A 15288-nucleotide genomic window follows, 5' to 3' on the forward strand; every position below is an offset into this window, starting at 1 on the left:
AAATCCTGAATAGCTGTTTTATTTCTATTTTTTTTTCCCATTTCAGGTATTGAGTTGTTTAACTTGATGGAGAAAGCACGGTGGGTATACATGTGACACATTGTAAAGTCCCATCTCGCTCTGCTTGCGGACTTGAAGCATGAAAATATGCCTGACAGCTGCGGGGAAAACATATGCAGCTGATAAGCTTGAGTTAAAACAACTGGGTATTCATCTGGAGGTGATCAGAGGATAGTTCTACCAGGAAAGACACATTCCAGTTATGATGAGATTCAGCTCTAATTAAGCGAACTCCAACAAAAACACGTCCTCCAAAGAAAAATAAATCTAATTAGAAATGCCACGCTGTCGTTTTCTGTCTCCCGCACTTTGTGTCAACATAAAAAGATGTATTGTAATGCATACGAGAACTCTTTGAGAAGCCTTACAGCATGCATAACAAAACACTGACTGTAGAGTAAGAGAAAGTGAGAGTACAAGATATGCTGCTGCTTTCATTATATAGTTCAGTTCTCCCTTTTTACTCATTACTCCTCATTATATCTGCTGCACAAGTCAATAACAAAAGGAAACATCGTGACAGACACCACGAGCCAGGATCTGGGGGAACAGATTGGAAATGCTGCCACCTAGTGAGCATCTTGATGCAATAATAATTGAAAAAAAAAAATCCAAAAAGATTTTATACCATCTATCCATCCATCTAGTTATATTCTGCTTTATTTTAGGAAAGACTGTAGTTGAAATGGATTCACTGGATTTCATTATGCTATTCCTGAAAATCGGCAATAGGAAACAATTTTAAATTCCTTTAGAACACCATCTATGCTACAACCCTTTCATCAGTTTTGGCTTGAACAAACTATACTAAACAGCATCCTACGTCCTGTAGACATGAAACAGTTACTGTTAAAACATGAGAAATGATAAACCAGATATTTGTATATTAAGCTGTGATTGTATAGAAATATCCTAAATGATCCTATATGAAGACATGATACGGGTGTTATGGACACTTTAGAGACATGCAGTATCAGATGAGGAGAGCAGTTCTGTCAACAGCCACTTGGTGATGCTCTCTCAACATGCAGAGGGCTCCACTTGACATTTAGGGATAATACTCTAAATGAATAAAATATTGCAGACTCATTTTTCATGAAGCAGACTGATAAGTCAATAATCCACGTAAAAGCCTGATTTTTCTTATTAAATCTGCACCACAATCACAGAGAAAGGGGAAGGAAATGAAGCCTAGCAGACCACTTTGTGAGATCATTTTAAAACTTTATGACAATTAAGGATTAGATTGCACAAATGGAGCGTCATGTCCCCGATATTTTGTATATTGAATGTGATAACAGAGCAAAATTTAATTAGAGGCTCGGCAAATATTCCACAATCTCACAATTCCTCTCTAAGTCAGTCTGGAAAGTCACTGGCAACATGGAATCTGCTGGAAAATTATAACATCTGCATTAAGCAACTTAAACTGAGTTCAAAAAACAAGCCATGTCAAATGCAAGAGTCATTGGTCACTATTATAGTTAGAGTGGTGCCGAGGGTGAAGGCTGATCCCTCGCCTTGGAAGGAAATTCCTTGCTGCAGTCTTCCTGACTTCCTCATTAATCAGCCCCCTCTAGTCAGTGCCAATACAGCTCAGCAATGAATGCTGACACGCTGAGAAAGACACTGAAAATGCTGCGATTAACGTATACATTTTCAGAAGCTGCAACTGAAGATGCGATCTGGGTGACAGGGAATGACGAACATTTCCACGGTTACATAAAAGTATGAATTGAGCAAAATACTGTAAGGTGTAAGCAAATGTAAAACTAATCAACTCGAGGAGGGAAAACAACACAAACCAGATATCTGCTTTCTATCCCCTCCTTGATGAGTGAACTGCACAAAAGCTTAAGTACCTATTTCCCATAATGAATGGGGAAATGGGTAGCTCTGAAGCACATATCCATCAGATATTTTACAGACTGCAGAAATGCAATCAAGCGTATTGATGTACACAGACTCTTAAGTATACATCCGTGGGTTTTATTCAAAGGGCTTTTAGTGGCAAATCAAATGAGCTGAGCAATCTTTTCCAGACAGAGCAAAGCATCTTACGCCTTCTAAAGTTATCTGATGGCATCAAACATGTACACAGGCATGGCAGGGGGCTTGAGGTGACTTCCCATGGAGTTGTCAAACTAATGTAACACTTTGATTTAGTATTTTTTTTGAAAGTAGGTCAAAGATCAGTATAATCAGAAAAATCTGAAGGAAAAACTTTGAGGTAATTGCGCGTATGTGTGTACTTACGTGATGTATTTTCATTAAACTAAGTTTGAGAAGTTTATTTGAGCACACCGGGACGCACTTGATTAATGAGGCCATCCTCTGGCTTGTATGCATATGCGGGGCTCAAAAGCATTGTTGATTTAATTTGATTTCTTCACGATGTACAAATAAGTGGGCTCAGAAATAATGCATTACTGAGCGTAAAACAAACACACACTCAGGAGCTGAGATGTAACATAACTGATGCAGTAACAAAACAGAACTAGTTCATTAAGAAACGTGATGGTGATTCATTATTTAGCTCAAAAACGGATTTAATAGTAGTTAATGGTTTACCTTCATTAGTATGCTTGGCTTTTTTGGTTTAATGACCTTATATTTTGGGTATTAGACTGATGGTTTGTTACAATGTCATAGTATTATGACATTAAATGAATCATGTGTAGGTGGAATCTAGTTAGCCTAAATAGCCTATATTGTGACAATAATTGTGACTCAAACTGCTGCAGATTATAAATAAATTATTCTGTAAAACACTCTAAAATAGTTTGGGGAAATGCTAGACTCAGGGGTTGGTTCAATGCATAGTAATTTTAGGCATTGAAACATGTCTAAAATACCTGGTGTGACTGTAGGAATAGACTATACACTGATTTTCTGGCGCTACTGTTATCGCAAAGATGTGCTGAAAAATGATAACAAACCATCTTTGATGATCATTACATTTCGAGTTGATAGCTAAAAGAAAAGGGACTTCAGCCATGACCACTTCACTCAGATACATGTTTATTTTCATTTGCTGAAGGTTGAGTCTCATTTAATGCTATGGACTTCCATGATCAGAAAGAAAATCCAGGAAAGTGAGAGCAGCCGATCTCTACAAGCCCATATCATCTGACATTTCAGCTATGAGCTGATGTATTGGGACCTTGAGGTCTGCTTGAACTAAACTTGTGCTTAAATAAGTTTATAGAAAAGTAAGATACGCTGATCTGTTGAGAATTAAAATTTTATTATTTACCTCACATAGGGTAACAAAACAAAACAGAAGCACATGATATAACTTTTCAGGAGTTTGTGGTTTGAGCTCTTAATTGGAATTAGCCCAGTCAGCTAAGGAAGACTGGAAGTCAAGCTTGAAAGCGCTGATAAAAGTGAGTTTGGACCCTGAGTTTAGTTACATTTTTTGGTTAAAAATTACATTGCTTATATAATTTTATATACATTTTTTTTGATATTTGTATTTGTATATACAAATAGTTTCATATAAAAAGCAATATAAAAATTAAATTTGTTTTTAAACTTTGCAGGACACTGGAAATGGCATGGATAAACGGCATCTCCACTACTGAAAAAAATATGTACAACTTCTTCTTTCCTCAAAAGGGTTTGAGATCCTTTTGAAGAGCTTGGAACAGCTGGATTAGGGTGTCGGTCCACAACTCTTTCTGGTGCTTGTTGGTGATTCGAGCCAGGGTCTGAGTGGTGTACACTAACGTCAGTACTGTCCTCTCAAAGTCCTGCCAGCTCAGAGGTTGGCGCCGCTGGCTGAGCTCAGCCGTCAGACGCCTGATGTCGGAGAGCCTTTTAGGCAGTACTTCCTCACAGATGACTTCCAGCTTTTCCACACTTCTCAGGGAGGCCAACTCCTCATCTGGGATCAGCAGGGTGTGTTCATCACCTTGGATCTGCATTCCAGCCAGCAGAATCTGGGAGATAGAGAGGCATCCATTAAATTCACATTCACATATATAAGTAGCTAACTGAAAAATGGAGTTGCTAGCAAGGTCATGTCCTGTTAACAGCTATTTCAATCTATTCCAAAGAGCCTAATCATCTAAATATCTTGAAATGAGCTTAAGATGGCATAAGAAAGTAAAATATCTTTTTCATCAGTGTCACCAAAATATCTCACATTCCTGCTAATAATAGGAGCACAGCAGCAGTACACAGTGTTTTGTTCTAATCAGCAGGGTGAGGCCACAAATGTGTTATTTTTAGAAGTCTTGTGCACATTCTAAGCATACTGGTTTCCAGTAAAGAAACACTAGCTCATGAACTATTTCGGGGCCGCAAGAACTTAACTGACCTCAAAAAGCAGCTTGATGTCCTCCACTGAGTGCTGGAATGTGGGGTTGATCAGTGAATATGTTCCCCGTTTTATCCTGTATGCAGATGGGTACAGCGCTAGAACACACAAGAAGAAAAAATTGGATTATAGGATCTCCCTATTCAAAAATTAAGGCAGGACATTATTTATTGTGACATTTATGTGGGAGGGCCAGAGGTTGAGTAAACACATATTCATTACTGTTCAAATATTATGTATGTGGGTGAGACTTGGGCTCCAGCTGTGAAGAGATGAACTGGTCTTTGACCTGAGCTACAGCTGCTACAAGCGCCAGCAGCCTGGTGCCCCCAGAGGTGAGATATCTGCTTATTGACTTGTGGAAGGGCAGGTGTAACTGACCTCATTTGGTCAGACTTCAAAGTGTCAGTCCATATGTGTAGCAGACGGGGGATCCCATAATGTGAGGTGTCCTGATACGGCTGGAATGAAACCCCTCACTTTCAGCTAGAAACAGTTGCTGCTGCCGCCTCATTTCTGTGATAAAATAGAGCAAAATCCATATTTTCCTGGAAGTGATAACAAGAGGCTAAACCTACAGCTCACATCTAGAGGTGAACAGCAGCTAACATTACTCACATACTTTCCTAAGTATCTGATGTACTAACAATTAACCACGGGGCTATTTTAGAATATTTTGTTTTTACCCCAATTCAGAGGTTTTTAAAATTCTTTTAAAATGCGCATTGTACGGTGTGATGAAACATCAGAGTTCATAATTCTGGACCGAGTGAGCTGCTCTATAAAGATGTGAAATTGGAAAGAAAAATCCAGCAGAAGCCTAGCACAGGATCTAGAGGAGGTTCATCAGGTTCTTCAGTTGATCCGTCTGCCGTTCACTGAAGCCTGATCAGAAATGGTCTCAGTGGAAGGGTGGCTCTCAAGAAGGAAGGGAAGCAGAGAGAAAGGGCTGGGGTAAGCTAAATTACACAGGAACTGATATGGTTAATCCCAATTTACAACTTTTGTTACAAATCAAGTCAGCTGAGAGGTGCAACAATGAGTTTGTACAGTCATATGTGAAACATGGTGGAGGCTCTGTCATAATTTCAGTTTGTCAAGATTTCTTGTCAAAACTGAGGAAATTATGAATGTAGAAATGTAAACAAAGGCATTTTTAGCAATGATTGATGATGATAATGATTCCAAACACAGAGTGGAGCACTATCAGTCATGGACTACCCTCCCTGAACCTGAGCATCAGCAATGCTGAAACAGTGTGGGATCATGTGTTGACGCATGCTCAATCATCCAGGTTAGGAAATCCCCAAAAGAGTTTGTTTGATCCGGATGTAACGTTTTCAGTGGGAAACATTTGATCTGATGAACTGATGATCTGTTTCCTCATAACTTAAAAGTATTATCTTGTGAGATATTTAAATGTGGTAGTATATTAGATTTTTTTGTACACAACTCTGTCTGACTGGAGGTATTTATTTATTTTTATTGTCACATGTCAAGAAGCCTTGAAAACCTCAGGGATGATCTAGTTCACTGGTCTAAAATGAAAAATAACGTTATGGTCTAAATTGTCTAAATGACATAGCTGTGTCTAAGAAATGATATGTGAACTCCCTTAATCCAGCAACACATTTGCATTATAATATTTTGGATAGCAGTCCTGTGTGACAGTGAACAGATATTCCTACTGGCAAGTTTATTCCAGGCTAAAAGGAAGATTAAGAGTCACACGAGAATGTGCAGGGTCTGTTTGTAATAATATAACTTTGAATACTGCCCAGACTTTGAAAACTTTTTTATGTATCTCTGTTATCTCTCCAAGAACCATTTTTGTTAATGTAGCATCAGGAGAAGGAACTGAAAATCAAATTTGATTTGCACAGAAGGAGGACTCTCAGTATAATGAATTAAGGTAAAACTTCCTCTGGGGTTCGACAGCTGTTCAGCTCTCTTTTTCGGTTGCTACCCATATTCTGTTGCCGTCCAGTGCTCCGTTCAGCGTGTAAGCCAACACACAGAGATCTTAATGAGGTATACAGTATATAAACACTGGCATTCATGTGAATTTGGATGTCATCCTTCCTCTCTCCTACAGTGGCATCTATGGATTGCTGCTTCACCAATTGTGCAGTAATGATCAGCTTGACTGCCTGCAGCATCGCTGGCCAGATACATTTAGCTTTATAGCAATTGTCAGGCCAGCCAAAGCCACACAAACTGGCAGAGCACCCATGTACCTGCTTCCTGCTTGGGCGACTGCCAGTCTCAGCTCTGGCCTCCCTTTCGCAGCACAGCCACCGCTCTCAATGTAAAGAAAATGTGTAGCTCTACATTTCCATGCTAGAGTAATGAATTCCAAAAATCTGGCACATCTGTGTAAACTTCAGCATGTTACCTCATTCCTTCCACCTGCCCCACCATCCCCAACTAAACAGGGCCATAGCCAGATGTTGTGAAATCTCAAATAAACATTGTTTAACTCCACCTTTTCCTATAATATGAATTTGGGTTTCAAGGATCAAAACATATGTACTTCTTGTAAATTCCAACTGCAGATGAAATGCTGTTCACGACCCTCATCATAATGTCAGAAATCAATAAAAGTTCAAACACCTCCAATGGAGAAGTTTGAACTTGTTGAAGAGTGACTCTGAAGCAATATAATATGCAACATGCACAGTTGTTCCAACCCCAAAACACCAAAGACAAGTAGAGAGAAGATTTCCCTAGATCAAGTACTAACATCCAACTCTAAGTGGATGACAACTTGTAGGTGAAAATGTATACTCCTCATTGAGTATGCAACTCCCAAATGCATCAGGTATTGTGGAGGAGCAATGCCTGTGCAGACATATTAGTTACCGAATAGATACTGAAGCTTCAGCGGGCCATTGCTGATGTAAACAATACAACACCCGAGGGTGCTCATTAGAACAAGGGTTATATCGTTAAAGGATTGAGGAGATGCAGGGAAGTGACAGCTTGGAGGCCAACCCAGCGCTGATTTACATCTAAAATTAATAATCTGTAATTTACATAAAAAGGCTCTGCTACTACTACAATAGTCCTTTGGCATGTAGGAAAGTGTGTGTTTTATGTTTATAGCAGCTCCAGTAGCACTTTGGAATAAAAATATTATAGTTGGAGCTGCATTAGTGTATATGTGCACAGGCAATAACAGTAATTCTAGTCATTCGGTTAAATTGTTCAATTTCTCCATGCACAATATCGTGAGGGTGATACTGACTTAGAGGAAAGATAGGTAGGGGCACACACTGGATATCTAAATGAATCATGCTTAAAGATTACAGTGAAAATGAACTAGCTAATAAGTTTGAGACACTGTGACTGACAATATGGCAAATAACAAAGAAAAAGGGCACATATACGTAGAAAGGAGCTAATGAAGGAGCACAGGTGGTAGTGAAGGTCAGGTAGAGATAACAGATGTGAGAAATTGAGGCCACTGCAGGATAGATATTCAAGATATTATTCATTCTGTTACAAGCAATAAATAAATTATTGACATTTAGCGTCTGCACTCACTGCAGTACAGCTGCAGGACAGTGATCTTTGCATTGTGGATTTTAGCTTTGAGGAACTGCATGAACAAAATAGTCTCTCATTACATGACTATCTTTTTATGCCATTGTGGAATTTCACATTCCCTAATGGATGACCAAATAGAGTGCATAACAAAGTAAATGGGAAAGAAATATTTTGACACAGCTGGTGACAGGCAGACAACTACAGATGATTAATGGTGCAGAAAATCTACTGAATTTTGCAGTGACAACATATAAAATCCACTAATTTATCATAGTGAAGGAGAAATAATGATATTTAGTCATTTTTGATTACCAACCGCTATGCAAAACTAATGTCTTTGATTATGCCACGTTAATGTGCAATATTTATGAATGTGAAAGTGACATCTCAGCTTTAATCACTACGATTTTATCACATGTAAGTGAGGGGGCTGGTGAAGATAGGCTGTCCATATATTTTAGAGCTGGATTTTTCAGGCACTTCTTTTCCATGAAGTTGTTTTTTTGGTGGGTGGGGGGGTCGGGTAACATGCAGGCGAACAAACCATCACGAGGTGATTCATTCTTATGAGCAAATTTTTCTTTTTTCTCATTTTCAGTTTGAATGTTTAATATACTGCTGATGTCCTTTATCACAACATATCAGCTTTCCCTGCTGCTTGTTCTAAGCCCATTCATCCGTCATGCTCCCCTCCCTCCTTCGGCGCTCCAAACAATCAATGTTTGGATGGGCAGGCTTCCCCCCAGTGTCATTATGTAGAGGCAGGGAACTTGTAATCTCCCGCTAACTGCTTGCAAGGAGATGAGGGAACAACAAAGATCCATTAATTAGCTGGGCTAAATGGTACTCCTGGCTGGAAGGATGTCTTGACGAGAGACAGAAAGAGAGAGGGAGAGAGAAGGAAAAACAATCAAAAACAGAAAAAAAAACCCCCAAATGAATGTCTGGATCCCTCCAGCGTACGATAAAAGAGGGTGAAAAGGACACAGGATACAATGAAATCTTCCCTGCAATGGACCATCTTCTACATTTCACTATATCTCCAAATAATAGAAAATGGTAAAATCCCAATCCATGACAGTATTGTAGTGAGACAGATTGAAATTCTACCATTTATGATGTAAACACAGATCATCATAAATACTCCTAATAACTGTGAGCCCAGCAGTAGTAAAGCCCAGCTGCAATAAAGTCATGCAGTGGTGCCAGGGAAGCTGATATATACTGGGGACAGTGGTGACAACTGGAGATATGGGAGAAAGGTTATACATCTGCAGTTTCTCCTGGTTCCCCATCACCCACACTCCACCTCATGGAGGTGTGAGCTTAGCCTTTCATAACCCACACAAGCCTGGGCACATTTCCAACTCATCACAGAAGAAACACTTGGTTAGTTTCCCCTGTGATTAGTTGGTGTCACGTTTACATGCACTGCCCTTTAACATTGTTTTTCAAAATATGCTAATGTTGTGAAGAGGCATATAAAACCTATTGCAGGAAGAGATGATTCAAGGTCACATGATCCAGCTCTAACTAAGCTTCATCAGATTGGAAAGTTTTAAGCCTAATCTTAAAAGTAGAGAGGGTATCTATTCTCAGTACCAGTGTTCAATAGCTCTGTTGTCTTATTCCAACTAAAGCCCCTACTATAGCCTAGAGATGGGTTTGCAACCAGCAACTGCTAAACTACTAAAGTTTAAGTCATGTCATGAACCGCTGTGTGTCTAAAGGTTTTGTAGATGTGATGAAGGAAAACAGGAAAACAGGTCTAAATAATAACAGCTTCAATGCTTCTTATTTCAGAGAATCGGAAAGTCCAAAATCAAGTCCAAAAATCCTTTTGTCAACGAAGCATTTAGCTGGGGAATCCAACACAAAGAACACAAAGCTAAGGAAACACACAACTATATGGACAATGCAACAAAAGACAAAGGAATACTGAGACAACATATATACAAAAGGTAATGCAGGAAGAGGAGACGGGTGAGGACCAAAACCAAGCTGATGCCAATCAGGGAATCAGTGAGGACAGGGACGCGAACAAAAGCTACACTCAACATGAATGAAAACAGAACCTTTTAAAGTAAAGACAGACAAGAAGATGGAGTGAACATGAAGACAGAGATGACAAAGACAAAGAGCGATGAGACAGAAGGAGGAACAGAAAAAGGGGAACTAATTAAAAACAACCCTAAAGTTACTGTTTTAACAGTAACTAAAGCGAGCAACTGAAGGAACAAATAACAAGGCTAGAAAGACAAAACTTGTAAACACAAAGGAATTAATGAATAAAGTGCGCGAATAAAAAAATTAAACACTAACAATAACAGAAACCTAATCCAAAGATAACATAAGTTCAAAAGTACAAAGAATTCTGAACTTGAAAATTCAAAACCCTGGGTCCAAAACCGGGTGACCACTTGTTTAACCAGTCGCAGAATGATCGCAGATTAGTTGCTCACTACTTCCTAAAACTTGTTGGCTTGTTGGTGGTTTAGCAATTGGTTGGAGACCAAACCAGACCTGAAGGCCAGACAGAGATTGTAGAGTTTGCATGGAAAGTCCCTGACACTCACCAACGCTGGCCGAGCGGTACTGAAACTGTGAAAAGTGAGACAGAAGCAGGAAACATTTACTTTCAAGTTAAAAGCTGTGCCTAGTGTTTGCAGACTCGAGTAAAGAATTTGATGTCTTTACTGCAAATTCTGCTAATGGCCAAAGAAATCACAAAGAGATTTTTGCACTCTCTTTGCTGTTGATTTCACCTACAGCCACGATCCTAAAGACAGTACTTGACAACCAGTTAGGGAATACTTTTCAGTTATGTATGACAATGTTAGACTGTCATACTGGCGTCATACTGCAAACTGGCATGACCAATGACTGATTGTCATGAGTGCTATTCACAGAGCGCTGAATGGCTGCAACCACATCGTTGTAAGCTGATGAATGATGAAATATATACTCTTAGGCTCTCTCTTTGGTTCAGCGATGGCTGCCCAAACCAGCGCTCCTCTCTGTCCAGAATGTGCACATCCTCATCATTGAAAGAGTGGCCGCTGGCCTGTACATGTAAACAGAGCAGTCCTGGCCTGATTCGATGCTGTGCTATCCACTCCAGTGTGAACTGAGCTGCTTGTAGTGAGAATGTAAATACAGAACTGCAGTTTCCCTCAACTCTAGGAGTTTCTGAACATTAGCTTCACTTTCTTTCTGCTCTTGTTTTCAGCAGCAGTGGGCAGTTGTTGACAACACAGACAATTAATGCATGTTCAGAAACTTTTTATTGACAGTGTCACTTTGGATGTTTGATTTATTGCTGAAGGAAACAAACAAGTCTTACAAACTTTTAATAAAACAATGATTAAAAAAATGATTTCTTGGATTTTGGTGATATGGTATAAAAATGTAAACAATTCTGAACTTTCTTTGTTTTTTCTGGCTTCAGCGTCATGTGACTTGTCTACAGATTTCAAGGCCTGCGAGTGATGAGAAAGGAATTTCCTCAGTGAGTAGATCCAGCAACAACAGGCCAGTCATTTTTCGCTGGAAAACGATCTGCTGATGTCCTGCAAACTGCAATGTTCCTGCTAACTGAAGAGGATAAACACATTCTTTCACAGCTGGAACCACAGACTCGTACCAGGACTCAGCCATCACAATTTGTCTGTCTCTGTCTTCTAGTAATCTTTTAAATGATCCCACAAATGAAAACAGAATAATTTGTAAATGCAAATATACTCGATGGTGATAAAATTGCCATTTATCTGATAATAGAGAGACACTAATCAGACTCTTAATAATTGCTCATTTAGACCTAATTACCAGAGCTTGTGTGCCAACATACCTTTCCTGTGGTGCTGACTGGCAGCACAGTAGCTGCACAGGTAAACAACAGTGAGTAAAGTCCACCACTGTGCCATGCTGATGCTCACAACCAAGATCCACTCGTATAAATCAGTACACACTCCCTTCTTTCTGAGTTCTGTCTCTCAGTCATAAATGAACATCTCAAGGATGGATGAGAACCCTCCTTTCCACTTCACAGGCTTTGTGCATGGGATCATCTTTCACTGTGTTCACTTTTCTTTTGTCCCCTCCCTTCTTCATCTACTTTTTTTTCTTTTTCTTTTTTCTTTTGCGTGTGTGTGTGTTCTCTTCTCAAGCCAGGGTGTCTGGGCTCTCATCTGGAATTCATCACAATTTTGGGAAGGCCTGCCCTCTTGGCTGGACTTTTCTTACAGCTACTGGATGACTGCTTTACTGGCTGAGTGGTTCAGCCACTGAGTGACTCTTCAGTTGACCAGGCAACTGAGCAAATGGTTGAGTGGCTGACTAAATTGCTAACTGAACATAATGACATCCAATGAGCCACAATCAAGCCAGTTATGAGAGAGATGGACTACTCAGGATAATAACTAATTTTACCACATTTATCCCATCACACTGTAGTCAGAGGTCAGACATGGGACAACAGCTTTTTTTTTTTCATTTATTCACAACATTTCAAGAAAGAAGCAGCCTGAAGTGCAAATAGGTTGTAAATAAGCCAACAGTTCTAAGAAATAGTTCTTAAAAAAAACCCCAACTTCTGGATAACAGAGAGTGACAGATGCTATTTGGCTGTACGCTATGATGGAGGTTAGTGCAGTTTATCTTCCACAAGTGACATCAAACCAATATTTGAGATATTTATTTCAGGGAATTTGGATTTTATTTTAGCTACATAAGAAAATGACCCAGGCTAGGTGCTGAGAATAGAATCATTCTGGTATTTGCCTTTTATTTCCTTTAAGTATGTCTGGGTAACCTGAGGGTTCCTTAAGCCCCTTGCTTACTGTCCTACTACTTTATAGCCTGTGTACTTGTGATCCCAAATCTCAGCATTTGATTACTGCAATCTATAATAAATGCTAGTGATTCTATTTACTCACTAAAATGGAAACTGTCCCCCTTAAGTAGATTAACATTTTTGTTGTTGCTATATGCTTAAATTCTTGGTTATTTTATTACATTTTTCAAATTAAACTTTCAAGAAACAAAGCCCTGCCCTAAAAGAATTGTTTAGTTGCAGGTAGTGACCCCAGTTCTGCCGCAGGTGTATTCCTGCTAAAAGGGAGTTTTTCCTTCCCACTGTCGCCAGGTCCTTGAACAAAGAGGGTCTTTTGATTGTTGGAGTTTTCTCTCTATCGTTGTAGAGTCTTTAACTCACAGTATAAAGCGCCTTGAGATGACTGTTGTTGTGATTTGCTACTATGTGAAAAAATGGATTTGAAAAAGTTGAAAGTACATCAAGAAAACCAGACTGGAGACAAACAGCTAGTCAACATCGACAACGCTGTGAGGACCGCTCAGAGCATCTTGATTAAAGGCTGTCAAGACTCTCTCCCCAAGTCTATATTCTCTCCTCCACAGTGCCTTCTGCTCTTTGTTGTCACAGAATATGTGCAATAAACACGCAGTCCGCCTTCTTGTGCCAAGGCATATAATAGCCTGTGTAGGTGCTTTTGGATTTCAGATAGTATGCTTTCTTGGCTGATTCTCTAAGGCTGTGTCTGCTAAAATAAAGGAGATGATATGCCAGTGATGGTGCTTCGTAAAAGCAGTTAAAAAGACAGACACTTGTGGCCCCGCAGTAGATTAGAGAGCAACAATTAATTATTCAAATAGAGTCTAACGATATCAAACTTAAATGTTTATTTTAACAAAATAAAGGTGATAAGAGCTAGCTTCTTCTTATCGACACTATGCCATTTGAATAAACAATGAAGTCTACTATCTGCATTAAGTTAACATCCACCTTTTGAATGGAAAGCCACTGAAGTTTTACCATTCGACAGAAGCATCAGTAGTTTAGGTCAACAAATGCATTTACATATGATCGCAAGAGACAAATAGTTCTCTCATTTCATTTGAGTAGTAAATGAAAAGTCAGTGGACGTTTGGGAAACCTTTCAAGTGATTTTAACAGTGTGAAAAATGACATAATCAGTGAAGGATTCATGCATTTAATTTTAGTGTGCCAAAAAAATCTGATGGGAAATAAAGTGAAGAAGGTACATGGAAGGATTATACAGCATGCAGCATAACAATAATATTAAATAAAACAGCTCATCCTGCTTGATTAGGAGATATAAAGCATAGAAATGGTAATTTAGTGATATTAAGAAATTTGATTCATCTACACAGCTCTGAATTTATGTGCTTTTGCTTTACTGCCACCATATGTTTGCATCTTTGCTAGTAGCAGATGGGCGCCCAAGGTATAATGCCCTCAGCTTTCTTTAACCTACTAAACACAAAACACAGTTGCAAGGATGAGAACTCTGGAAGTGTGCCTCTGTGGGCAAGCTGTAAGTCTCGTTCGCATGCGATTCACATGAGTAACACGTAAGGCGCAGGCAGATGGCGTTCTGAAGGGCAAAACAAAAGCCCAAAACATAATTCTCTGCTGCTTATGTCCTTTGTGTTTGCCTGCAGGTGCACAGATTTAACTACTGTAAGACAAGAAAAATGGTAATGACCCCTGAGTGCGTGAGGTTGTACAAACACAGTCCGATCATGTGCAGTGGGAAAGAGAACCAGTTCTTTTGTCTTTGTAACCATGAGGGGGCAGTGTTACGACACAGATCCTGAGTGATCCACAATTTTCCAACTTATCCAAGATCCTGCAGTGATTGCTGCTGCTCCCCAACTCTTTTGGTGATGGTGCATGAATTCCAAAATAATTGAATTCTATTCAGATAAGGCCTGGCAACGTGAATGCAGCCACTTAAGAGAGATCAAAGAGGTTGTTTGGGTTCAAACCAGGTGGGGACCCTCGAGACATCCTTTAGTTTAATTGCTTCTATGCTGCAAATCAGTGGAATGCCTCAAATATGCAAATTTACACAAGGCCACTGCACATCTGAACTTGCATGAGGCTTGCTTAACAGTCAAATTGCTATCACGCGAAAAGTCTGCAGCTGCAGTTTTATGTTGTAATGCAATGAGTCGGGATAATAAATAAACACCTGATCTGATTGTGCAAATAAAGAAAATGCTGAGATTCGGACCGCTGGGGCATGGTACCATTTCCCAGCTAAGAGACTGTGGCTCATTGGGAGTGTTTGGAGGAATAGCGAAATGTTGTCATGTTATGATGTAGGTAGTTATTGGTTTGACATATTGCTGCAAGTAAAGCCTGGAGACCACAGCAAGCGACTGCTTATACACATTTAAACACACTACCTGGGGAAAAATGCTTCCAGAGCATATACAGCACTGTTAATATACATTCATATAATGCTGTTCAGTTCAATGTTTTTTTTAGTTTTAATCCTCAAAGTTCTGCTGAGACACCTTCATTTTTAATT

General features: G+C 39.4%; 1 protein-coding gene across 1 annotated transcript; it reads right to left on the reverse strand.

Moving 5' to 3' along the window:
* Positions 1-3103: 3103 nt before the first annotated feature.
* LOC134615711 (protein FAM180A) lies at positions 3104-11972 on the reverse strand. Its single transcript, XM_063460298.1, has 3 exons — positions 11781-11972; positions 4385-4482; positions 3104-4004 (listed from the first exon to the last, which is right to left on the reverse strand). The coding sequence occupies exons 1-3, from the start codon at positions 11854-11856 to the stop codon at positions 3675-3677; spliced, it is 504 nt and encodes a 167-aa protein (XP_063316368.1). The 5' UTR covers positions 11857-11972; the 3' UTR covers positions 3104-3674.
* Between the last annotated feature and the right edge of the window lie 3316 nt (positions 11973-15288).

Source organism: Pelmatolapia mariae, linkage group LG17, assembly GCF_036321145.2.
Source record: "Pelmatolapia mariae isolate MD_Pm_ZW linkage group LG17, Pm_UMD_F_2, whole genome shotgun sequence".
In the NCBI taxonomy this organism is placed as follows: Eukaryota; Metazoa; Chordata; class Actinopteri; order Cichliformes; family Cichlidae; genus Pelmatolapia; species Pelmatolapia mariae.

What these genes read in the sequence shown, in the direction of transcription:
- LOC134615711 (XM_063460298.1), bottom strand. Translation starts at nt 11,856, where the DNA reads ATGGCACAGTGGTGGACTTTACTCACTGTTGTTTACCTGTGCAGCTAC. An exon ending in CAGTCAGCACCACAGGAAAG is followed by an intron (nt 4,483 to 11,780) that starts GTATGTTGGCAC and finishes TGTGTGTTCTAG; the next exon opens with CGCTGTACCCATCTGCATAC. An exon ending in ACATCAAGCTGCTTTTTGAG is followed by an intron (nt 4,005 to 4,384) that starts GTCAGTTAAGTT and finishes TCTATCTCCCAG; the next exon opens with ATTCTGCTGGCTGGAATGCA.